This window comes from Lepidochelys kempii, chromosome 24, assembly GCF_965140265.1.
Source record: "Lepidochelys kempii isolate rLepKem1 chromosome 24, rLepKem1.hap2, whole genome shotgun sequence".
NCBI classification, from domain to species: Eukaryota; Metazoa; Chordata; order Testudines; family Cheloniidae; genus Lepidochelys; species Lepidochelys kempii.
This window is the reverse complement of record NC_133279.1, coordinates 6,067,781-6,092,803: the sequence shown is the minus strand read 5'-3', so window position 1 is coordinate 6,092,803 and position 25,023 is coordinate 6,067,781. Positions and strand designations below refer to the sequence as shown.

The 25,023-nt window shown below is 57.0% G+C and overlaps 1 protein-coding gene across 1 annotated transcript; it reads left to right on the top strand.

Moving 5' to 3' along the window:
* Positions 1 to 332: 332 nt before the first annotated feature.
* Positions 333 to 24,530, top strand: MTMR11 (myotubularin related protein 11). Its single transcript, XM_073323615.1, has 17 exons — positions 333 to 836; positions 5,488 to 5,560; positions 7,856 to 7,998; positions 8,274 to 8,346; positions 8,883 to 9,025; positions 10,241 to 10,325; positions 10,462 to 10,609; positions 11,981 to 12,068; positions 12,568 to 12,656; positions 13,142 to 13,266; positions 14,113 to 14,179; positions 14,436 to 14,506; positions 16,019 to 16,191; positions 17,559 to 17,729; positions 18,278 to 18,517; positions 18,884 to 19,162; positions 20,655 to 24,530. Exons 1-17 carry the CDS (start codon positions 780 to 782, stop codon positions 20,727 to 20,729), a joined length of 2,100 nt encoding a protein of 699 aa, XP_073179716.1. The 5' UTR covers positions 333 to 779; the 3' UTR covers positions 20,730 to 24,530.
* The last annotated feature ends 493 nt before the right edge of the window (positions 24,531 to 25,023 follow it).

The window sequence follows — 25,023 nt, the reverse complement described above, 5'->3', positions numbered from 1 at the left end:
AACCCAGGAGTCCTGACCCCCCTAGGCCCTTGCTCTAACCAGTAGCCCACACTCCCTTCCAGGAGCCCGGATTCCCAGCTCTCCCGTTTAACTGCTAGATCAGGCTCACGGGCCTGAGCTGGGAATAGACTGGGGACTCCTGACCCCCTCCCCAGCTCTCACCCCTCGGCCACCCTCCCTCCCCAGAGCTGGGAATAGAACCCAGGAGTCCTGGCTCCCAGCCCCCTGCTCCGCCCCTTGCCCCGCGGCTTTGGCCAATTAAAATGCGGCTGGCGGAGGGGAGAGGGAACGGGGGGGGGGGCAGCGCCCAGAAAAGGGCCCGGGCTCCTTTAAGGCTGCGGCAGGTTTCAGCCTCTTCCCGGGACCCAGCGGGTCAGTTTCCCCAGGCGAGGGGGGACCCACGGCTGAGCGGTGCCGGCCCCCCCCCCGCGCACCTTAGAAGGGGTCACGAGCGAGCCCCGCCCCGCCGCTGCATCCTCCCACCTGGGGCTGCCTCCTGCCCCGCCTGGGAGGCGAGTTTCTTCCACGCCGGCTCGCCACGCAGGGCCCCCGCCCCGGGACCGGGACCCCGCCCCCGCCGCGGGGCTGAGCAGCGGCGGAGACCCAGGAACCCGGGGGCTGAGCCGGGCACCTTCCCCGCCATGGACTGAGCGCCCCTGCCTTCTCCGCCGGGGCTGGGACTCGCCCCTTGCTCCCCGTTCCCTGCTGGGGGGGTTCATCCCCCCCCCACGTCTCCTCCCCGCTGGGTTTGTGTTTATGGGGCACGAAGAGACTTGACAATGTTATCGGGCTCCAAAAACTCCCTTACAATCCAGCAGGACGCGCAGGGCCCTCCGGTAAGTGGAAAGCCGGGGGGGGGGGTGTTGAAATACTGGGGGGGGTCCTGCAACAATGTGCACGATGCGGGTGCTGAGCGCCACTGAACCAAACTGGAAAAACCCTCCAGGCTGGAAGGAAAAACCCCTTCGAGCCGAGGGGTGCTGGTGCCCCCCCCTTCCAGCACCTATGGGGGTGGGGGGGAATAAGTTTATAGGCTGAGTCTCCGGGGCTGGCTTCCTCACCCTGCCTGGGTCGTGGGGACTGTGGGGGGGGGGGTGTCTCCAGCCAGGGTGCTGGCTGTTGGAAGCAAAAGTGATGTTTGGGGGGGGGCATGGCATTGTTTGTCTCCCCCCCCTTTTTTTTTGTTGTTGTTGTGTAGCCTGGGTGTTAAAATTGCAGTGGGGGGCTGGAGGGTGCGCGGCTCTGTCAAGCCCCCGGGGCTGCGGGGGAAGGGGGGGTTCGTGCTCCTGGCCCACAGCAGCCCAGCTCCGGGTTTTCCAGCCAGCAGCCCCCGCTCCCCATGCGCCTGGCTGGCCGGGCTCGGGTCTTTCCGACGCCAAACGCCGCCGCTGGCCAGCGAGCCCCGAGCTCGGCAGCGGTAATTGGGAGCAGGGCTGTTTGCACGGTACGTTCTGTCCTGCGCTTCGGAGCCTGGGCAGGGCCCCCCCGCCCCGCGCCTTCTTTCTGGGACCAGGTTTTGCGCTGTCCACTGGGGCTGGTAACCAGGCGACTGGTTGTTGTCCAAGGGGCTTTGTCCTTGCTCTTGCAAACGGGGTGACCCCCCCCCAAACCTCCAGCACGCCCGGAGTTTGCGCAGGGCTTCCCTGGGGCTGGAGCGGGTCAGCGGGCTGAGGGTTTCTTTGCAGGGAAAGCTGGCTGGCCTTGGCTGCGCGGCTCTCTGCATTCCTTGCAGAATGAGACGATTGTTTTCCACCGCCGAGCAGAAATATGCTAAGCAGGGGCCAAGCGCGCCCTGGCAGTAGAGACAGCGAGTCTTTAAAGACTCAGACAAGCCTCGTTTGTTGTTACATGGAGCCTAGGAGCCCTGGCCCAGGACCCTCTTCCGTGCTAGGCGCTGGACATATACTGGCCACACAGACAGCCCCTGCCCTGCCCCAAAGAGGTGACCATCTAAGTAGAAGGCAGGCGACCGCAGGTGGAGAGAGACACATGGGGGAGCAGGGGGAAATAATGAGACCATAAGGAGGGGTGATCATTGCTATGATTTCAAGGGTGGAGAAAATCGCTTTCTAAAGCGGGGCCCTGATCTTGGTTAGAACATTTCTGTGCAAACAGCTGGGTAAAATCACGGAGATTAGAGAGGTTTCAGAGTAGCAGCTGTGTTAGTCTGTATTCGCAAAAAGAAAATGAGGATTTGTGGCACCTTAGAGATGAACAAATTTATTTGAGCATAAGCTTTTGTGAGCTACAGCTCGCTTCATTGGATGCATTAGATTAGAGAGGCCAGTGTGGGGGCAGAGTGGCTTAGTAGGTAATGCTCTGGACTGAGCTAGGGAGTATGAACTCTGTACTGGTACCTGTCAGTTAGGACAAGACTGTTCCCTGTCTCAATAAAGCTCTAGGATCTATCATCACGGTACTGAGCAGCACATCATGGTCTTTAGTGGATTTATCCTCACAGCCCCCTGTAAGGCAGGACGGTTATCCCAATGGGGAAATTGAGGCACAGAGAGGCCAAGTGACTTGCCCAAGTCTGTGGCACCGTAGGAAATTGAACCCTAGGAGCTAAACTTCCTAACCATGGGGCCCTGCTTCCTCCCACCTGTTGCTCAGTGCTCTAAATAAGTCTTTTGCCACTCCTCTTTAGACTCTCTTCCATTAGCCCTCCTGGTTACGAAATTTAGCAGTTTGCTGCCAGCTGATCTCCCCACCCCAGGGAAAACCTCTCATGGAATGAATATCTTGCTGACCCCTAACATTTTGGTCCGTGCTTGGGGGATGTCTTACCCTGCTGTCATGGCATAGCTGGGGGCTGGCGGGGCACTGAGCCTCCCATATGCTTGGTGGTGTCACTAACCAGCTGTTCTTACACACAGTTTTTGTAGCATTTTATGTAAAATCTGCCATGCTGGGTCAGGCCAAGGGTCCATCTAGCCCAGTGTCTTCCCTCACCATCTTGGCTAATAGCTATTGCCGGACCTAGCCTCCATGAACTTATCTAATTCTTAACTTTAGCCAGAGCTCTTTGCAATGGCTATAAATAATGCAGTGCAATCCCTAGTAAGGACGCAGTTATTCTATAAAGGTGTCTCTGTAAATGTAGCCGAATAAGCTATGCTGGTATAAAACACCTTTACTATTGTAGTCTACATAATAACATGCAGGCTGCAGCACTGGAGAAATGCAGCCACGTCAGGGGTGGAGGTTGGTAGTCGCCACACAACAGCGAAGGGGGAGGGTGGGATCTGGTCCAAGGACACTGAAATAATGTTGTTAAAAAGTCAGATTTAAAAAAAAAACCAAAGCAGGAGAGAGCTTTAACTTTTGGGATCTCAGCCTCTGGTGTCATTAAACAATTATTGCCTGACACCCCCCCACACACACATACACACACATTGTCTGAGCCACGTAATTTTGCACACCTGTAAAAAAATTACTTTAAAAAACTGAATTATGCAAAGAGGTTCTGGGAACAAGCTGCATGTCCCCATTCTGTGTATGGGGCTGCAGGCACTAATAGAGTGGGATGCAGCAGATCTGTCTGCCTCAGGCTGGTTCCTAGCAGCCAGGTGGCCAGGCCATGAAAATGCCAGTTGGCACTTACTGGCTCCTCTTTCTGGCAGCCTCAGAAGTGAGGTCAGACAAGATGATCACAATGGGCCCATCTGGCTTTGCAAGCTACCAATGGGCCATGGAGACGAAACTCCCCTCTCTGCCCTACCGGGGATCTCTCCAGGATAGGGCTGAGTTGGGTGGGAGTGTGTCTGTGTGCCCACCAAACTTCGTCTGAGATTGCTAAGGTCCCAAGGGCCGTCTGTCTTGTCCCTTTCACCAGCTCTAAGATCCCTGGGACTGAGAGTGGTAAACGTTTCACATTTGCAGTGACTTTGACTTGCAGTGTTCTGGGCCCTTAAGGTTGTTTACAGCTGCAAGGAGGTTTCCGGCTCACTATCTGATCAGGCAGAGGAAGGTATGCTGTGGCAATTCCACTTTGTTTGCTCTCTCTGCTTAACAAAAATGCCAGATAACCTTTGGTTGTGGTTTAGGTTTCAGGCAGTTATGTTCCGGCTAATCTTTCCTCTGTGTAGCTGTTCCCTGGTAGCGTGGCACTCAGATCTTACCCTGCGCCCTCAGCTGGCATTAGCCCCCTCCCCTTAGTTGACCCTAGTAGTCAGGAGACTTTGGCTTGCCCAAGAGTTGGGGAGTAGCCAAGCCAGCATAGCCATGTGGCTAGCTGAGAATCGTAGATTTCAGAAGGGACGGACCACTGTAACCATCTAGTCTGGCCTCCTGTAACACCGGCCAGAGTACTTGCCCAGAAGAATTCCTCAGCCAGATCTTTTAGGGGAAAACCCTCCCACCCTGATTTTAAAATGGTCAGTGATGGTGCCAGGGCTCCTGGGTTCTATTCCCAGCTCTGTGAGAGAAGTGTGGTTTAATAGGGTCTGTGGATCTATTCCCAGCTCTGCCACTAAGTTGTTGTGTGACTTTGGGCAAAATCATTTAAAACTCATTGTGTTTCCGCATTGGTAAACTGAACTGGAAAGGCAAAGTGATGTACCCAAGGCCCCAGAAGGGAGTCAGGGTTGGAGATGGGATTAGAACCCAGGAATCCTGGGTCCTAGTCCTGTGCTCACGCCAGCCCTCCCCCAAAAGCATCAGATTTTCAAAATATTATTGCCTGGGCCCATCTAAACAACCACCACCACTAAACAGCCACTCATGATCTGGGGCACAGGGAGGGGAAGTGACTTGCCCAAGGTCACCCAACAGGTTAGTGGCCAAGCAGGAAATAGACCCCCAGCTCTCCTGGGCCCCAGTCCACTGTACTATCCACTAGACCGCACTATCTCTCATGCATGCCATCACCATCCTGCCGTATTATTGTAAATGGAGGGGGGCTGAGTTTCCAGGTAAGAGCCATTGCTGTAGACCCCAGTGTGGCTAATCCCAAGCATTCCCCAAAAAACCCCACAAGCCCTGTCCCAAAATAATCATGAGATTGGCTTAAAAATCAGAAGATTTTAAATGTTTGGTTCCTTGTTTGTTTTCAAACTCTTTAGAGGTTGTGTTTTGTAGCTCTTTTTCTCGCAACCGCAAGGCCAGGAAACTTCCTTTCCTTCAAGAAATAAAAGCCGAGATGCCCAAGACGACAGGAGTTAAGGCTTTAAGAAGTGTACCCCATAGAATCCCGGAGGCTGGCCACTCAGATCCTTGTGACTGGCTGAGCCTCCTGCTGTGGGAGGGGATGGGGTCAGAAGTCAGGACTGCGAAGGGGAAGAAATAATTAACTAGCGGATCGGGTTAAATATTACTTGCCTTGCAGCGCCCTAGTTAGGGCCCCATTATATGGACATAGGCTAAAGAGACAGCCTCTGCCCCAGAGACCGTGAAAGTTGCCATCTGGTTCTCCAATGTCTGTGCATTAGCCCACAGTGAGGAAAGGGTTAAATCCAGCTAACAGCGACCTGTTCTCTTTCTTTACAGCTGAGAGGTCCAAAGTCCTCTGACATGAACGGCCAGAGAAACAGAAACTGCCAGGCTTTCCCGTGTATCCCAGGTATCCCCGCTGGCTACGGGGGAGTGGGTGGCTCGTGTTTTGACCCCCCGGTTGGGTTTCCTTGGGGCTTTCACTATGGTTCTAATAATAATCCCTAGCTCTAATCTAGCACTTTCCAGCTGCAGATCTCAAAGTGCATCACAAAGGAGCTAAGTATCACAATCCCCATTTGACAGGTGGGGAAACTGAGGCACAGAGTAGGGCAGCAACTTGCACCAGGTCACGCAGCAGAGCTGGGTATAGAACCCAGGTGTCCTGAGTCGTATCTCGGTGAGTAGCCATTAGACCACACTGCTGCCGAGCACTGGACGGGACCAGCAGCCGTGGTGTCTCTTCCCTGTTCCTTAGCTGCACAGAGGAGGACACAGCTGGGCTCCCCACTCGCCTGTGCATGTGACATGCTGGTGACCTGTGAGCGCCCGGGGTAGGGGGGGACTGTGATGAGGTGTCTCTTCTCTCCCCTCCCCTCCCCCGCCAAGGCTCAGAATGACAGAAATGTCGGGCTGGAAGGGCCCGTGACAAGCCCCCTGCGCTGTGGCAGGGCCAAGTGAACCTAGACCAGAGCAGATGAGACCTGAAGTCCAGGCCCACAGACTCTAGCCACACGCAGCTCACCTGTGCCTGGCAGGCGGAGGAGCCCTTCCTTCCCTGGCCACAGCCACTTCACATCTGCTGTCGGCCCAGGCTCCCCCGGGGGGGCGGGGCAGGGGGGGCGTGCCAGGACACCTGGGTTCCCTCCCTGGCTCTGAGAGGGAGGCAGGACTCCTGGAGTATAATGATTGGAGAGTAGAGAAGAAGGATGGTCCAGGGGCTTGGACACTAACCAAGAACTGGGTTCAAATCACTGCTGTGCCGCAGATGTCCTGTATGACTTTGGGCAAGGCCTTTGGTCTCCCTGTGCCTCAGTTTCCCACCTGGACAGTCGGGATAACAGCACTGCCCTGCCTCCTGGGGGGTGTGCGTGAGGGCTAATATATTGAAGGATGAGTGCTCGGATACTATGGAGCTTTGGTACTTTTATTAAAATCATTAAGCTGAGCCCAATCCTGAACCCCTTCCTCCTTAAGAGCCTTTCACTTTTGCTCTGTATTAGAGGCATGAAGGGTTAAATTGGGGCTCTGGGCAGCAGCTGTCAGAAGGCATTTCCTGGCTAGGATGACACGCTGCAGGCAGTAGCCGGAGCAGATGCTTTGCTGAATTCGTGACTAGCAAAGAACAACCGCTCCAAAGGCACCTGTTACCCGGGCAGTTCCCTTTCATGCCCAGCATGAGCGGCAGGGCCCCCGTTCCACGGGCCACGCTGCCTGGGCTGAGGGAACTCAAGCTGGAGCAGGTCCATTGTTTGGCTTTTCTAGCGAGGCTCTTTAGCAGGGGCTGGCTGCCCAGCTGCTCTGTGATGCCCGCACTTGTTGATATTGATGGGGAGACGGTGAGGTCTGGTGGGTATAGCAGGGGACCGGGCGCTGGGACACCTGGGTTCTGCTCCCAGCTCTGGGATGGGAGTGAGGTCTAGTAGTTAAAGCAGGAAAATGGGAGTCAGGACTCCTGGGCTCTGTTTGTACTAGAGGGTCACACAGGTCACAGCTTCTGCAGACGGAGTTCACTGTGAACACCAGGGGCTGCTTGCGTCCCTTCATTTCCCCTCCTCCCCCAACGCTCCTGGTGTGGACCATCCCATCCCCCTGCTATTCCAGGGACTTGCTGCAACCTCCCACTGGGGGCTCTGTGCGCCCTCCCCATTCCCCGCCCCATGCTGGGGGCTCTGTGTGCCCCTCCCCACATGCCAGGGGCTGTTGGACTATTGAAAAGGATCCTTGGTCAAGAGAAAACAGTCCCCCCTCCGTTGTGAAACCCCCTAGCCGAGGGCCCACTATTCTGAGCACGGCCTCCATTGTTCCTAGTGCAGGCATTCTGTGGGGCAAACCCCCTTCCCCACAGCTCTGCAGGTACAATTTGCTGCCTGATCGGCGGCCCCAGCCACTCCAGCTGCAGCCCCCTGAGGATCAGGCCTTCGGACCTAGATCCCGCTGGGGTAAATCCACCTGGTTCCATTGCAGCCCATAGAGCTCCATCAGTTTACGCCAGGGAAGGATCTGGCCCCTCGGTATGCTTTTCCCTCCTGTGGCATTGCACGCCCCTAACCCAGTCTCTTGCCTGGCTCTGCGTCACTCCCCAGCTAGCCCTGGGCTCCTGCCTTTACCCCCTCCTTTCCGGCGCCCTGGGGAGCTGGTTTCACGAGTCATTCCAAACCACAGCGTTCTCCCAGCTCACCCTGACCTCTTCCCCGCCCTTCAGGGGAACACGTCCTGGAAGAGGCAGCTCGCGTGAGGAAGATCGTCCGCTCCAGGGATGGCCAAGGATCCATCCTGGGCACACTGTACTGCACCAACCTGAGAGTCGCCTTTGTGCCGGAGCCGGCCCCAGGTGACACGGTGGGGGTGAGTTGGAGGAGGCCCGGGCGGGAGCCGGGACGCCGGGGCAATGCGGGCGCCCGGGCGGGAGCCTCGTAGCCCTCAGCCACCTGAATTGCAGCCCTGATGCTCTCTAGTGGACACCATCCTCCTGGCCCGTCGGAGCCCCCTGGCTGTGGTGTGGGGATGGGCCCCCTGTGCCAGGTTCTGCGAGTGGGGTCGGGGTGTGGGGATGTTCCTTCCCCATGCCGCAGGAGGGGGAATGGGCCTGATCTCTAAGGGCTGCTCCTTTCCCACCGTAGGCCCCTCGCTGTTCCACTTGCCTGCACAGTGAGCACGACGTGGCCCTGCCCTGCATCGGGAGGCTGGTGGCAGGTAAAGGGGGGCAGGAGAGGCCACCATTACATTCCACCCCATCAAGCCGCATCTCCTCCACCGCTGTGATGAGTTTGGCGTCTCTCAGCCTCCATCCCAGCATCCATCCCCGTGGCTGGCGCTGTGATCCCCTCATGGGCTGTCCCAGTGGCAGAGAGGCCGAGGCCAAGGCTAGGCCATGGCGACCCAACTGCCCCCTTACCCACAGGCAGGGCTGGGGCCATGGCACCTTGGCGGGGGGGTGGTGGCACTGGAAAACTTGCCCTTGCCGTAGTTGGCAGGGCCATACTCGGAGCGAGCCGTGGTCCCTCCGTGTGCTCTCCCCCTGGACTTCCCGGTCACCAGGGCAATCCTGATCGGCCGCTGCCAGCTACCCCCCACACCAGGCGCGATCTCCATGCAGCTGGCTTGGGGGCCTATCCTGCCCCAGTCCCCCCCCATGCTGGAGGTCGAGCCTTCCCAGCTGCCCCAAGACTCTGGTTGCTGCCTGGCCTCCTGGGTCCAAGCCCCCCTCCTCTGCCTGGCTTCCTCTGCAGTGAACAGCTTCACCAAGGCCAAGGTGCTGACGGCCAGCTCCACCCTCAAGTTCATCCCAGAGGAGCTGGTGCTCTACTGCCGGGACTTTCGGGTGCTGCGTTTTGGCTTCCGCGACAGCAGCTTGGAGTACCAGGCCTTTCAGGTGAGCATCTGCCATTGCAGACAGGGGCACCCGCCTCTCCGGCCGGTGATTTCCAGGGCCCAGCGGCTCGGGGCTTCGGGACCCTTGGATACTGATGGGCACCTCCAGTGGACTGGCTCTGAGCTGGACCTGCTTGGGATTTGCGGGCTTGTCACACCAGGGGTTGCTCTGTGTGTCGCCTGGGTGGGAGGATGAGATCCCCAAGTGGGTTGTTTTACCCCTCTTGTGGGGTCTAGTGGATTAACACAGGGGACAAGAAGCCAGGAATCCTGGGTTCAATTCCTAGCTCCAGGAGGTGAGTGGGATGATGTGGTTTGGGGGAAGGCAATGTCCTATTCTGGGCTCTGCTGCTGACTCCGGGCAGGGATGTCCATGCTGCTCAGGGCGGGTAGGCAGACTCATGCCAGCCCCGTCTGAGCTCGCGTGCTAAAGACAGCAGCGAGGGCGTTTGCAGCCGGAGGGCAGCTCAGAGCCGGGGACTGGGCGGGCTTGGACTCAGGCTACTAGCCTGGGCCACAGCGTCCGCACTGCTGTTTTCAGCACGCTTACGAGTCTGTCTCCCTGGGCCGGGAGCGGCACCGCCCAGCTGCAGGGCAGATCCCGCCTATGTGACCTGGAGCAAGATGGTTCGGTTTCTTCCCTCTTTCCCGAGGTCCCTTTCCTCAGGAATCTACCTCCCACGGGGCTCAGATCTCCATGCAAGGCAAGGCAAACCCCACCCTTCCCTTCCCGCCCCCTCTCTAGCGATCCTCTGATGCCCCGAAACACCCAGCGTCCCCAGCTCTTGTCTCTGCCTTAGCTGGGACCCTCCAGCAGCGAAGAGCCTGCTCTTCAGAGGGGCTGAGCGCTTCCAGCTCCCAGTGACTTCACTGAGGGTTGTCAGCTCGGCAGCTTTGAAAACCCGGCCTGTCGCGCCCTGCCCAGGAGAGAAGCCCCGAGCGGCAAAGCTTGGGGGGGGGGGAGGGGTTCTGCTCCAGCGGGGTTGGCCGGGGTCCCGTCACGACTCTTCTGTTCAGCTGTCTGGCTCAGCGATGGGCCTGCAGCCGCAGGGACTTGCGCGGGCTATTTGTCCTGGGCTACAAACCTCCATGGGTCAGTGTTGCAAGCGCTGCCCTGCTGGGGGGCCTGCCTGGATCCCCAGCCTGGCAGCGTACCCTCTGCCCTCCTGTGGGCCCCCAAACCCTGCCCACAGCCCCAGACGCCGCTGTTTTCCAGGTGACGCTGGCCATTGTGCAGGCTCAGGAGAGCAGCAGCAGAAATGCGGGGATGTGGTACGACGGCACTGCTATCAGGAACATGGGTAAGTGGCATCTCCGCTTGGCGTGTAGCCCTGCCCCCAGGCCCTGGCAGCTTGAGGGGCCCGTCCCTGGGGTGGCTGGACCCACGAGGCGCTGCCCCGCTCATCCCTGACAGCCATCCCTCCTGTGCGGCTTCAGAGAACGCCTGGCCGAGCATGGAGGAGTCGTCGTCCCCCCCGACGCTGCTCTTCGAGAGTCCCTGCGACTGGGAGAAGGAGCTGAGGCGGCTCGGGGCTGCTGGCTGGAGGGTCAGCCCGGTCAATGAGCGCTTCGACATGGCCACCAGGTAAAGCGTGGCCCAGCTGCCGGTCCCCCCGCTCCGGTGTAGGGGGGATCGGGGGGTGAGTTAGATCCTCGCCCTAACCCCAGCCCACAGCATGGGAGCATGTTACAGCCAGGAGTGGCGGAAGTGCCCTAAAAGTGTGTGTGTGGGGGGGGGGGCGCAGGTGCCTTAAGTTTGTCCCCCGCCCTTGTCCCGCCCCCTCCCTCAAGATCCCGCCCCACGCTCGCTCCTCTCCACCGCTCCCCTGTCACTTGCCTTCACGGCTGGTTAAGAAGTGGGAGGGGCCTGGCTCCTGCCCCCCATTCCAGCTCCCCTGGTCACAGCCCCTCCGGGTACCCTCCAGTAATTGGGACTCCCTAAACTGTGGGAATGCCCTCTGCCGCGAATCTCCCTCAGACCCCCTTTCTACAGTGGGTATGGTGTTCAGCCCTCGGCTACAGTCCCAGGTCCATATTGATGGCCCCCTCCCGGATCGAGCGTAACCTCCATGGGCATGTGGCTTCCTCGAGTGGCTAGGGAAGCACAGTGAAAATGTTCATGATTTCGAACCACGTTTCGATCCCGAAGTGGGTGGTGGTTGGGGGCAAGAAGTCAAAATCTCAGACATTTCCTTGAACTGGAAAAACTTGTAGCTTCCTTCTGATTTCGACCCTTTTACATTTTTGTTTTACTCTCATTCACTCAAGTTTCTAAACCAAAAGGGGATTTGACCCGGAAAACTGGAATTCCTCATCTCGCAAATATCAAAATGAAACGTTTCGACAGCTTTGGGATTTTTCCCTGAATGATTTTGATTCACAAAATGAGCCAAAACTAATCACCTTTGGCGTGGGAAACCTCCGGGTTTCGACAAACTAACGCTTTCTAGGGAAAAATCCTTTGGCTGTCAAATTCCCGAGAGCTGTAGGTGGAAGGCCTGTCTGGGGAGAGCTGGTGGGAGCTCTCTTCTAGCACACGTGGGAGGGATGCTGTGGGCCAGCAGACCCTGAGTTCTCTTCTCTGTCTGTGCATGTTAATGTGGGATGGATCCGGGGGAGTCTTGTGAGTTGTGGGGGCGGCAGGATTTGGGAATGGCCTTGTAACAGGGAGATCTGCCTCCTTTAAGAGCCAGGGGCCATCCAGCCCTGTCTGATTATCAGACCTGGTGGGGATCAGGCAGGTGTTTCCTATCAAGGTCTGAGAGTGCTCAAAGGGGAGCTGTGGGAAGGAGGCAGGTGCTGGAGTAGTGGAGTGGGAGAGGCCTCGAGGGTCCCGCATCCCACTCTGGTTGTAGTGTTTGTGTGCAGCTCCTGAAGAGGCTTGGGGCGAGGCGGGCCAGCAGCCCTCTGCGCTTGCTCTGAGCCGGTTCCCCTCCGACTCCGCTTCCTCCCGCAGCCTCCCCAAGTACCTCTGGGTCCCCAGCAGGCTCCTGGACAACGAGCTCAAGAGGGCCTTTGGCCATTTCAACGCGAGGCGCATCCCGGTGAGTGTCTCCTGCCCCGGGAGCAGGCTGCGAGCTGCCACCTTGGGGAGAGGAGGGCAGTTCCTAACGACCTCCCCTGCCTCACCAGGTTCTGGGGATGGGGCAACCACCGGGGGGTGCCGTGGGAGGGTGGGGCTCTTATTGAGGCAGGGGGGCATTGGGCCAGCAGGGTGGAATAAGGTGTGAGGACCCCCCCCCACCCCGCACGGTAGGCTGTGTTTCCCTGCGGCCGGTGCCCTGTGAAGCTGGCCTGCCATCAAATGGGGACTACACCGCTCCTAAACCAGCAGGGGAGGGAAGGCTGAGGAGGGAGGGTCTCCACCAGCTGGTTGGGTGGGGGTGTATCCCAGAGCCAGTTAGGGGGAGGCAGGTCCCTGGAGCTGGGGGGAGAGGAGGAAGGCAGGAGACCAGGCCCCAGAGCTCAGGGCCCTGGCGTGTGCTGCGGAGAGCCTGCAGCCAGTGGAGTATCATTTTGTTCTGTTCCCCTGTGTCTCCCCAGAGGCTGTGCTGGCATCACCCGGGAGGCAGCGACCTGCTGAGAGCCGCTGGCTTTCACGCCGACTCGGACCCCGAGAGGGAAGACGTGAGGTACGAGCCTCGAGGACATGGGAATAGGGCTGTGCTGCCCCAGTCTGGGAGCTCGGGGGAGCTAAATAGGGCCAGGCTGGGGGTGGAAGACTCCCCAGGAAAACCCAGCTGCTCTAGGGAGTCAGGGGGGTGTGGCTCAATTGGGGGCACTCTCCCTTACAGTCAGTGCTGGCCCCAGAGTGGCACTAGGGGGCGCTGTGCTGCAGGGAGCTGGGTGGGTGCTGTCCCCTCGTAGCTGGTGCTGACCTCAATGCCCCAGTGTGGCACTAGGGGGCACTGTCCCCTCATAGCCCGCGCTGACCCCAATGCCCCAGTGCAGCATTAGGGGGCGCTGTGCTGTAGGGAGCTGGGTGGGTGCTGTCCCCTCATCGCCAGTGCTGACCCCAGTGCCCTCGCATCATGGTAGGGGTGCTGTGCTGCAGGGCCCCATAGCCCAGACCAAAGCAGTGATTCCACCTCCCCGGTGCGGCTGCGTCTCTCTGCAGGTCCGTGGAAGCGCTGATGCTCGCTGGCCACGCCCAGTGCGTGATAGTGGAGACAGCCGCTGACCTGCCCAGCCCTGCAGAGATCCAGCTCTCTTACCTCAAGCTTCGGGCCCTCTGCCTTCCTGGTGAGACCCGGCCTCAGCCCCGGCACTGAGATCACTTCTCAATAGCAGTCGCTCGCCTGAGCCGACGCCTGCGGAATCCCAGACAGTAACTAACCAGCTCTTCAGCGGGGAGGACCTGGGTTATTCTGGATTGGATCCCACTTGGGAATCAAGGGACCGTTATCACTATTTTGTATCTGATGCACCTGTGCTGGATTTCCAGTTTCTCCTCTCTTGCTCTTGGTGCTTGTCTGGCTCCACCATTGTCAGAGTGTCTCGTGCCGTGGGTTATATCCTCCCAATCCCCCAGGGAGGTATTATCCCTGCCTTACAGGGGGGAAGTGAGGCCCAGGGAATTACATGATTTGCCTGAGGGTGTCTGTCAGAACCAAGATCTGAGGCCGATACTGTAACCCCGAGGCCGTCTCTCTCCTCCTGCAAGCAGCTGGCTGTTTGATGCAAGGAAGCCAGGGCTCCGTAAAACAGGCCTGGCTAAAGCCAGAGCACAGTCCTGCTCTGTGGGACTCGAGGGTCTCTTCCTTCCTTGTCTCCTCTCCGGGACAATTCCTGACCTGCCACAGAAAAGGCAGCCCAAAGGAAGGATGTTCAAGACTCTAGGCTGGGACTGAGGAGACCTGAGTTCTGTTCCCATCTCGGCCACAGACTGTCCAATCTGGGTCAAGTCACTTTACCTCCTCTGTGCCTCATTTCCTCTGTCTGACCAGGGATAATCATTCGCTCCCTGCCAAGGGGGTGGTGAGGATTAAAACCCAGTAATGATAACCTGGCGCTACGCAGCTGGAGGCTGGATAAACCTCTCCACAGCCAAAGTAGTAACTGGGGTTCTTCGGCGTGGCTTCCTTTCAGACTCCTCTGTGGCCGATGAGAAGTGGCTCTCTGCCCTGGAGGGGACACGCTGGCTGGACCACATCAGGTGAGAGCCGCCCCATACGCTGACGCCTTAACTCCAGGGGCACAGGCCCTACAGAACATATGGGTGGGACTGGGTAACCACCATCCCTCTGTTGGGGGCTGCCCCAGCGTGGGGGGTGGAGCTCTCTGGGGGGAGTGACTGGCAGGACCGTGCCTGGCTGGATGAATTTCAGATGGTGCTGGGGGGGTTAGGGGGTCCTTTGCTTCCCATTGGCTGCAGGGTCTTCGTTTTCAGTAGTGACCCCCTCTCCTTGCAGGGCTTGCGTGAGGAAAGCGAGCGAGGTGGCCGCCCTGCTGGCGGAGAGGTCCCGCTCCATCATCCTGCAAGGTAGAGTATGTCGCTCCCTCCTCCGGCCCAAGCACAGGCTGGCCGCCCTGAGGCAGGGCCAGGGGTGGGGTGAGCCCAGCAGGGGAATAAGCCGCTGCAGTGAGCTCCTCGGTACAGGCTCTGTGACACTTCCCAGATCTGTGAGGCACCTGGCTACTACCTGTCCTTTGCGTGAGGCAGGCTTGTCTGTGCCTGCCGGGGGTTGGCTCCCCGACCCCACGGGCAATGCAAGCACTCCGCTCTAGGTCATGTGGGCCCTGCTGTCGCTCTGTAGGCTAGCGATTGGCCCATCTCCGTGGAGGGTCCAGCCCCGGTGCACTGGCCACTGGCAGCATTCACCGACTCGCTGCTCCCAAAGAAGCAGGACACCCCAACTTCCCAGTTCCTGCTCACATCACCACTCGCCAGCACTTAGGTCTACTTCTAGTGAAACCGAGGCTAGGTTTACATGGCCAAGCCCAGAGATGCAAGGAGCAGCAAGTGGCAGTGTGGGAAAGGAATGGTTACACCTCACAGCAGGCCTTCTCGAGCTCCGCCGAATTAACAGTCCTCTCCTGTCTCCTAGAGCAACGCTCACCCCAAATCCTTGCAGGACTTTACAGCCAGGGTCCAGCTTGGCTCCTAGGTGAAGGTCTCAATGCTGTTTCTTTGCTCCCCAAGATATGCCAGCCCCACCCTCTGTCTGTATTCAGAAGCAGGACACCTCCCCTCCCTCCACTAAAAAGAACAGGAGTACTTGTGGCACCTTAGAGACTAACCAATTTATTTGAGCATGAGTTTTCGTGAGCTACAGCTCACTTCATCGGATGCATCGAAAGCTTATGCTCAAATAAATTGGTTAGTCTCTAAGGTGCCACAAGTCCTCCTTTTCTTTTTGGGAATACAGACTAACACGGCTGCTACTCTGAAACCTCCCTCCGCTGTTTGTTTCCTATAGATTTCACAGTTTCTCATTTCCTCACTGGCTCAATATGTAAATAGGTCTCCGATGTGAGGCATACAATACACAATAGCCAAACTGCCAGGCAGGGGGAGAGGTGTCTGTTACCTCCTGGTGACCTGCCTTAAGTCCAAGACTTTAAGAACATAATTTTCAGGCCCCTCATGCCCTAAATATTATCCATCCATCCATCCAGTTTGCAATTACTGTAAAGACTAGTGGGCTACTGGCTCTTGATAGAGACCTCACATGTCACCCCTGGGTGAACTATTGTGCATATATCTGATCCCTGGGAAACCCTATGCAACCCCTGTGCCCTCTGCCTGTTGGCACCAAGGGGTGCCTGGGTCACAGGCTCCATGCTGGCCAGTGGGCAGGCTGGCTGACTCTGGGAATCGGGGACTGATGGAGGGTCATTGAGTGGGTCCCAGGCCAGATCCTTGCGGGACATCACAAGAGCTACTGCCGATCAGCCTCTGCATTGGCAGCTGCAGCAGAGAGGTCTCTGGACAGTGGAGCCGTGATGCTCCTCTTGCCGGGTCCCTCACTCTCTGTACCCTTCCGCCTCACAGAGTCAGACGACCGGGATCTGAACTGCCTGCTGGCCTCCCTTGTCCAGATCCTGTCAGATCCCCACGCCCGCACCCAGTCTGGATTCCAGAGCCTGCTGCAGAAGGAATGGGTGGTGGCAGGGCACCCCTTCCTCCAGCGCCTCAATCTCCTCCGGGACAACGACCGCGAGGAGGTGAGTCTCTGAGCACCTGCGGCTCCGGCTTGATGCCTGGCTGTGTTGGCCAGAGGGGGGCATGCTTGAGAGCGATGGGAGTTCTACCAGTCCGGCCCCCGTGGCACCACTGTGTCGAATGTCTCCCAGCACGTAGGCTCTGCCTTTTGGCTCTGAGCGCAGCTGGCCGGGAGCGTGGCTTGATGGCCATGCAAAACTGAGAGGGTTTCTTGGACTGACGGTTGCCTTCCCTCCTCCCCCGTGGGCCGGTGGGATGCCAGACTCAGAAAGCAGCTGTGATCCAGTCGTTCCCAGCGTCTGCCCTGCTCCCAGCCAGGGCACTTGGGGCCCTGGGCTCTGGATTTCCCTCTGCTGCCAGTCATGTCAGCATCTGTTATGGTGGGGCTGGGATCAGGGGGCTGGGTGAGGGGAGAGGCAAGGTGGGAGCAACTGGCTGTGGGGGCCGCAGTCGGGAAGGTGCGGAGATGGCTGGGTGGGGATCGGCAGTAGCTCCGGAGTCTGAACCAAACCCAAGCAACCCCTCTAGGCTTTGTCCAGCTGGATACTTGCTAGGACGCTTGTCCTTAGCTCAGGATCCACTGCTCTGGTGGGGACCTCTGCTGGGCAGCCTGTGAATGACACTGGTACCGGCCTGTGCTGGATTACAGTGCGGGCAATTAGCCATGGGAGCGGCTGTTCGGAGCCTTTGAATCGGGATTGTTTGGCCTCTTGCTGAAAGACATGCTCTAGCTCCACCGAAAGCTAATGGGCTTGGTGGAGGAGTCGTTGGGCGACGATCTCTGGCCTGTGCCATGCAGAAGTCGGCTGAGATGCTGCAAAGGGGGCAGGGGAGTAATAAGTTAGAGAGGAAAGATGGTCTGGTGCTTCCGTGCTAGCCTGGATATGCTCCGGATTCCTTGGTCCAATTCCCCGCTCTGCCGTTGGCTCCCTCTCTACCACAGTTCGTCATCTGTCCAACGGGATAATGGCCCTGCTCTGCTTCCCGGGGAGCTGGGGGGAATAAATGCACTGGAGATAGGCACCAGAGAAGGAGCACAGATCGTTTGCTCCTGTGTGGGGGCAGGGCCTGAGCTCTGATCCCCAGGGCAGGTTGTTCAAGCTGCCCTGGTCAATCGCAGCATTGCTGCGAGCAGTTTGACGGTATTTCCTTTCTGGGTAAATCTCCACAGCATTGCTGCACGGATGGTCCGCAGCTGCCACTTTCCACCCCAGAGTCAGCTGCTTTTCAGTGGTGGGAGAGCGATTGCTATGCAGTGTTGCTGCAGGTTGTTTCGGGAGCTGTTCTGTTGCGCCCCAGAGTTGGCTGCATTTTTGCTGTGTCCTCAGGGAGTTCTGTGGTGTTTTTTTCCCTCCCCCCTCTCTTATAGTCTCCGGTGTTTCTGCTTTTCCTGGACTGCGTGTGGCAGCTGCTCCAGCAGTTCCCAGCATCCTTTGAGTTCACAGAGACATACCTGGTGGCCCTCCACGACAGCAGCTACATACCCTTCTTCAGCACCTTCCTGTTTAACTGCCAGTGGGAGAGAGATCGCAGAAATCAGGTGGGTCCAGCATGGAGCCTCCCAGCTACAGTGAAACACTCAGCTGCTCTGCGGTCATTGCCCCAGGTGCTATCCTACCGTGGGCGGAGAAGGGGGAAATCCGGTACTGGGGTTAATGCAAGGCCTGGGAGTGAGGACTTCTGGGTTCTCTTCTCAGCTGGGAGAGTGAGGCATGGCCTAGAACAGGCAGCTGGAGAACAGGACTCCTGGGTTTTATTCCCAGCTTCTAACAGAGCAGGAGACTGGGAGACCAGACTCCTGGGTTCTTCTATTCCTGGCTCACTGCCTGACCTAAGGCGAGTCAACTTGCTTCTTTGTGCCTCAGTTTCCCCATCCATAGAACAGGGTGGGGCTCATGATTCTCTTCCACCTCTGTGACGCTCTGAGATCCTCAATGCATAACGTTCCCCTTAAAGGGCCCGCTCCTGGTCCAGCCTCAGTGGGGTACGGAGTGCAGCCTCTCTCAGGGCCAGGGGGGCAAAGGGATAGGGATGTGCATTCGCTGTTCCTCGCGGAGACACCTCTCTCACTCTCTCTTCATCTCCCAGCACCGTGCCTCCAACCAGATCTACGCGCCCGTCAACGGCTGGCGGGAACCCCTTCCCCTGGAGATCCTGCAGAAGGGTGGCCGCCTGGTGAAGGAGACAGGGGGCCCCTACTTGCCCACCATCTGGGACTGGGCGCTGCGCTACACCACCCAGCAGAGGGCACAGTTCAGAAATCCCGCCTATGCCAGGGGCGGCAGCAGCGTTCCAAATGGCAACTCTGCCCCACTAGGGGGCGACAAGGTGAGTGCGCTGGGCTCCAAACACTGGGTGGGGTAGTAGGAGCGATGTGGGGGCAGGGAGTGTGTTGTCTGGCAGTCATGCCATGGGGCTGTAGGGGTCAGGGCAGCTGGGTTTTCTTGATGGCTGCGAGGCCTTTCTGAGCCTCAGTTTACTTTTTCTGTGTCACTAGTGGAGCTGGCAACAGAACCCAGGAGTCCTGATGCCCAGTCCTCCCCTCTAACCCCTAGTCCACACTCTCTCCTAGGCAGGGTTCAGTAAAGTATCCTGCTCCCGGCTGAAGCACCAAAACCTGGGGGGGAGGGAGAAAACGTGCTGAGTGTTACTGTCCTGGATTTCCGTCCCCCCCATCCCTCTCTCTCTCTCCAGCTGGAAGCTGCCTTGTCTGGGAACGGGGCCGTGTACCTGTTTGTCAAGGGGGGCCTCTCACCGCAGACCCACCTCTTTCCCTGGAAGAATGGCTCGCTTTCCAGAAAGGGCTGGCGGTGGGCTCAGTCCTTGGAGAGCCTCAGCGAACAGGACCGGTCCTTGAGGAGCAAACCCAGCGGCTGCCCCCTGCAGCCTGAGGGGCTGCTACTTCCTGCCTCTGTGGGCCCCCTGATCCAGCTCTGGAGAAGGTGTTACCTGCGGGGGAGCCAGGAAGTTCAGGTAACGCCAGCACCAGGGACATTAGCAGACAGAGTGGCTTTGGGGTTAAGGCTCTGAGCTGGGACCTAGGAGCCACTTCCCTGCTCTACCACAGATGCCTTGTGCCTCCTGTTGCTATTGGGTGGAGCAGCATAGCCTAGCAGATAGAGCACTGGCCTGGGAGTCAGGAGACCTGGGTTCTGTTCCTGGCTCCGCCACTGACTCTCTAGGTCACCTTGGGCAAGTCATCTAGTTTTTGTGCCTCCGTTCCTCTGTATGAAATGGGAATAATCCTGCCCTGCTTCCCAGGGGGTTGTGAGGATAAATCCATTAGTGGTTCCATGGGGTCAGAATCTATAGTGAAGGGTGCCAGATGAAACCTGTAGATTAGTAGCAAATTACCTCTCTGTCGAATCTGGGTGCGGGGATGGACTGAGGATGGTAATGAAGATACTCTGTGTATCCTCTGTAGGAAGTCCAGTATTAATACCCTCTTGTGCAGAGGGGTAAACTGAGGCAAAGTGAAGGTGGCACGGCGAGTCAGTTACAAGAGAACCCAGGAGTCCTGATTCCCATATTCATTTTTGTTACAGTAGCACCTCGAGAGCGGAGCCCCATTGTTTTAGGCGCTGTACAAACAGATAATAGAGAGGGTCCCTGCCGAACAGAGCTGGGCCCAGGCTTTTAAATCCAGGGAGGCTGCAGCTGACCTGGCTGCAGTTTCCCTGCAAAGAGCCCTGCATGGGAAACATCTGGAAAGAGGGACCCATACATATGATGCCCTGTCACTTTTGGCTTCCTTAAAAGGATTGTGATTAGAAACAGAGTTCCCCGGTTGAGCCTCCAGAGGCCCTGCCACACGCTGAGGTGCTCCCTTTCCCTGCCCGGCCTGCCTGAGGGCATCGAAACATTTCCTGGACATCGGAGTTAGAGGAAGAACGTAGCACGGCTCTCTGGGGGGCAGAGGAACATGGCTCTGGTTTGGCCACTGGCATGGCTTAGATCTTGCTAATGATCTCAATCCACCTGAGACAGAGGCCTCAAAATCCCCGGCAGCTGCCAGGCCTGGCTGCTCTGGTGATTTGTGTTTTTTAAAAATATATATATATATTTTTAGTCTGTATGGGAAAGGCCCAGGGCTCGAACAGCTGGAGGGGCATCGGCTGAGCTGAGAGTATTGGGGGGACCGCAGGCCTGGGATAGCAGGGTCTGTTGCAGGTCAGGATAGGAGGGTATTGGTGGATCTGCACCGGGCACCCAGACTGCGACAGGACGGAGGGCCATGAGCAGAGGCGCGTTACCTGCCCAGGTTGTTCCAGCTGGGGCTGACTCGGCCATTGTGTCCCCCAAGCCCTTGCGCTATACCCGAGTCTAGCTGGGGTGCTGAGTCTCTCACTTGCCTGGTCGCCAGCCCCAGGGAGTGCAGCTTGGGAGCACCCCCAAAGCTAGGCACAGTGTAGACTCAGCCATCCCTGAACCGCCCTTACTGTCTGTCTCTGACTCTCCCCATCAGCGCGGCCTCTTTGCCTCCACTCTCACTGAACTTGCAGAGGAGCTGGACCTGCTTCGAGAGCGGCTGGGCCACTGACAAGCGAGAGGACCCACTTGGGTGACTCGCCATGGCAGCAGAGAGCCCCAGCCGGGGGCACCGGGGGCACGCGGAGCCCCCTCTCGCCATCCCCCTGAAGGCGAAACACCGTGAAGACTGGACGGCATCGCGTCCCTGCTGCCATGCTGGAGATGGGAGAGTGCCCTGGGCAGAACTGGATCTGTCTGCTGGGCCAGTGGACAAACGGGGAGACTTGGAGTTGTAGGAACGGCTTCAACAGAATTTGGGCACTGCTGTCCCTCCTGACGCTGGGAGCTGCCTGTCCTTCTGTGGCTGCCGGAAAGGGAACCGGGTAACCCTGTTCATCTAAAGGGCTTGCTCCCACCCCCGCAGCTCAGGGTGATAGGTGCCCAGATAACCCTGGCTCCTCCCAAGTGCTACCTCCTCAAAATCAGGCCCGATCCCAGGGCTCCCACCTGGCCCTGAGTCATCTGGCGAAACCCCACCCAGTCACGCTGGGCATTTGCCTGGGATTCGGATGGTGGGATCTTGGTGGGAACCAAACACCTCCACTGTTTTCCAGCGCCACTTGGCAAAACCTACAGCATCGGATTCTGTTAACGCAGGGTTCAGGGCAGGCTCCAGTGTACTGGGTCCAACTGCTTTGCTGCTGCTCGAGCTGAGTTGCGTCTCTCTCCGTTGTCTGATATTTCATGCCCCTTTACTTTCCTCGCTCCCGCAGGGTGGCTTACTCAGCTGATGAGACTGGCTCATTCACGCTCCTCCAACTGGGTATTGATGCTGTAACGTACCTCCCCCAGAGGGGCGGCACGTGGGTGGGAGGGTAGGAGAGGGTTAACCTGCCGCTGCCCATGCTGTACCCATCCTCTGGATTATCACTGGCCTCCAGTCTCCAGCACTGCCAGTCTGGTACGCAGCCCTGAGTTGCAGCTCGACGAAGCTCTTAACCCCCCTGCCTGGATTTCCCAAGCAAACCTTTCAAACGAGGCTTTTGAAGCGGATGGAGAGGGGAAAAGGGATTGAATCTTTCAGAAGGGGGGGGTGGGGAGAAGCAGGAGCAGGAGAGCCCCATCCTCAGTAGATCACAGGGAGCCCGCACGAGCTCCCGTCTCCGGGCAGGGCTACGCTCCAAACTCGCATCGGCGGCCCGCTGTAGCGCTTCTGGTGAAGATGTTCTAAGCCGACAGGAGAGAGCTGTCCCGGCAGCCACGGGGCGGGTTAAGGTCGGTCTCACGACGTTGCTCAGGGGTGTAAAAAAATCCACCCCCCTGAGCGACGTAGTTAGAGTGGCGTGTGTAATGTAGACCCGGCCTCTGGTCCGAAAGGGACTGTGTCTCCCAAAGCTGCCTTGCGGAGCCCGTGAGTCGGATGCACTTGGAGCTCTCGTGCTAGCAACGTGCTGGGGCGGGTCTTTGAGGGGGTGGGCGTGTCCCAGCGACAGGTACTTCCTGTGCTACCTCCCAAACTTGCTTTCTAAGCCTCGGAGTTCAGGTCTCGAGTGGAGAGTCCCCAGAGGGTGGGAATGTCAGGATCCGGAGTGTTGGGACTCTGGGCTGAACCATGTACCCAGCTGTGTCTCTGCCAATCGTCTGGGCAGCATGTAAGCTGCAGTTGCGCTGGCAGGGGCAGCTGGTAACTGCCCTCTCTTGGTTTTGTGTGTGTGTGTGTCTGTCCCAAGTGTGGTCCCGGGAGCCTCGGTCCTTCGTTACCACCCTCGAACAATGGCAATTCCGTGCTCAGTAGTTTCTCCTACAGCGCGTTTCCAGCACAAGCTTAGGGGAGGACGGCGCAGGGGTGGGAGCCTTTCCTAGAGGCCATCATGGCAGACCTAGGTCAGGTTACCACCTGATGTCTCTGAGGAGGGGATTGGTGGGTCGCAGCCAAGTCCCCATTAAACGAGCATCCGTGTCCCCCCAACTTCCATCACCTTTCCTGCTCTGCGGCTCCCACCTTGATACATGCAGTGGAGTGTGAATGGGCCTTGTTCTCACCTTTCCCAGTGTTCCTTATAACCCAGGGCTGAGGCTCCATGTATGGGGGTGGGCAGGGGCAGTTTACTTGGACTGTACCCGGCCTGGAGGCCTTCAGTTTCCAGGGTGATCCCACTGGAATCTGTCTTGAGCTTGGCAGGGAAGTAACCATCCATCCCAGTCATGGGCTGCTTCTGGCCTTAAGCCAGAGATGATGTTGCTTTTGTATGTTAAATCCTAATTGAAAAGTGAATGCTCCGGATCATGGGCCAAGCATTTCAGGGAACCGCACTTGCTATCTGAGCTCCAGCTTTTCAGAGGCCTGAATCCCAACCCTGTCACCCACCACTCCTTCCACTTTTTAGCCAGCCTTCTTGGGCTGAGACTTTCATCTCCGAGGGGGGAGCAGGATGTGGAACCCAGTCTTCTCCCGCCTCACTCTGCAGAAGTTGCATCCAGTTAGTCCATTTCACCAGCCATGCTTGGGCATTAGAATCAACAGGCGTCTTTCCATTGGCCCCAATGGACATTGGATTCAGGCCCTTGTGAGGGAGATGGAGGAAACCCTTTGATGGGAGACTTGCTGCGTCTTTCAGGTACCTACAGATGCATGACTGCCATACCCATATGGCAACATGCTGCTTATTGTCAGTGTTTATGGACACTGGGGTTTGCACAGTTCCTGTATCTACTTCTTTTCCTCCCTGAGATTTGAGTGCCTACTTTGTATATCTGTCTAACACCAATGAGGAATAACAAAGATTATTTTTATTGGCATTTGTAATATAATCTCTCAGGACGATATTAGATGTTTGTTTTTTTGTTACAAAATTTATATTTTTTATTAAAAAAAAAAAAGCTCTGGTTATAACATTAGTAACCCACAGGAAATGGGTTATTGTATAAGCTAAAGTATTAGACAAAACTGGACGATACATTTTTGTGTGTGTGTGTGTGTGTGTTTCTTTCACACCCCCACACAGCGGCATTGGAAGCCGCCAAATTCCAGGGTGGATTAGAACAGTCTGGGGGGTAGGGCTACCCTGCAGTCCAAGGAAGCATTGCAGCCTGGGTAGACATGCTGGCATGGCTAAGAGTAGCCGTGTAGATGTGATGGCACTGGTTTCGGTGGGGGCTTTATGGGGGACCCTGGGTAAGCATGGGTGGTGGCGCAGGCTAGCAATGCATCTGCTTGGTAATTTTGAGCCATGTTAGTGCAGATAACGCTAGCGTGGGTAGACATACCTGCACAGTAATCACACCTAGGATTGCAGGATAGACTGACCCATGCTGCCGGTGTCACAGCAGAGGGTCGAGTCCAGCTGTGATCTTAGCTTAGGAAATTGGTACTGTTCTCTGCGGAAGTGTGGAATTGTTGGTGTAAGAGTCCTAGAGCTTTAGGGCTGGGAGAAGAACCAGGACTGTCGGCTGATGAGTATGAACAAAGTACTTCCTCCAGAACAGCCTCATTTCTTTTTACGTGCAAGGGTTCAAGACCGCGAGGGCCTGTACTTCCCTTGGAAGACTCCTTTGTGATTCCTTTTCCTGCTGGTTACTACTTGTGGTGGTGTGGTGTTTCTTTTTCTTTTTTTTCTGTTTCTTTTTCTTTTTTTTCTTTTTCTTTTTCTTTTTCTTTTTTTTTTTTTTTTAAATCCTTAGTGCTAATAGCACGTACATAGAAGTATTTTGGAGACCAGAATATTAGGGTAACTCTGTGCAGATCACACATTCCCTGTGACATGAGGCATGAGTTAAGTGGAAATCCAAATAAGGGCATTTTTTTTCCATTCTGTATATTTTTGTAGTGACATTTCTATTTAAGAACTCATTAAAGTGCAGTATTTTTAAATGCAGAGTGGCTGACTGTGAGTTGAATGGTATGCTCTAGTTAAACTAACAGTTGGCAGGGGGCTAGATGCTGGAATCATGGGGTGACATTCTCTAGCCTGTGTTCTGCAGGAGGCCAGACTAGATTATCCTAACGGGTCCTTGTGCTTTTAAAATGTATGAACCTAGGAGTTTTCCTCTCATATAAAAGCTAGTGCTTATATGATGTTTCGTAGCAGTGGATCTCAAAGCATTTTACAAAGGTGGTCAGTACCACTATCCCTATTTTACAGATGGGGGAACACTGAGGCACAGTGGGGCAGTGACTTGCTTAAGGTCACATAACAAGCTCATGGGAGAACCAGGACTAGAACCCAGGTTTCGTGAGTCCATGTTCAGGGCTCTCTCTCACTTGGCTGTAAACTGGGAGCAGGATCGTTCAGGTGCCAGGATGCTGACCTGCGAGGCAGGAGAGCTAGGGCCTATTTGTACCTCTGCCAATTACTTTGTGTAAG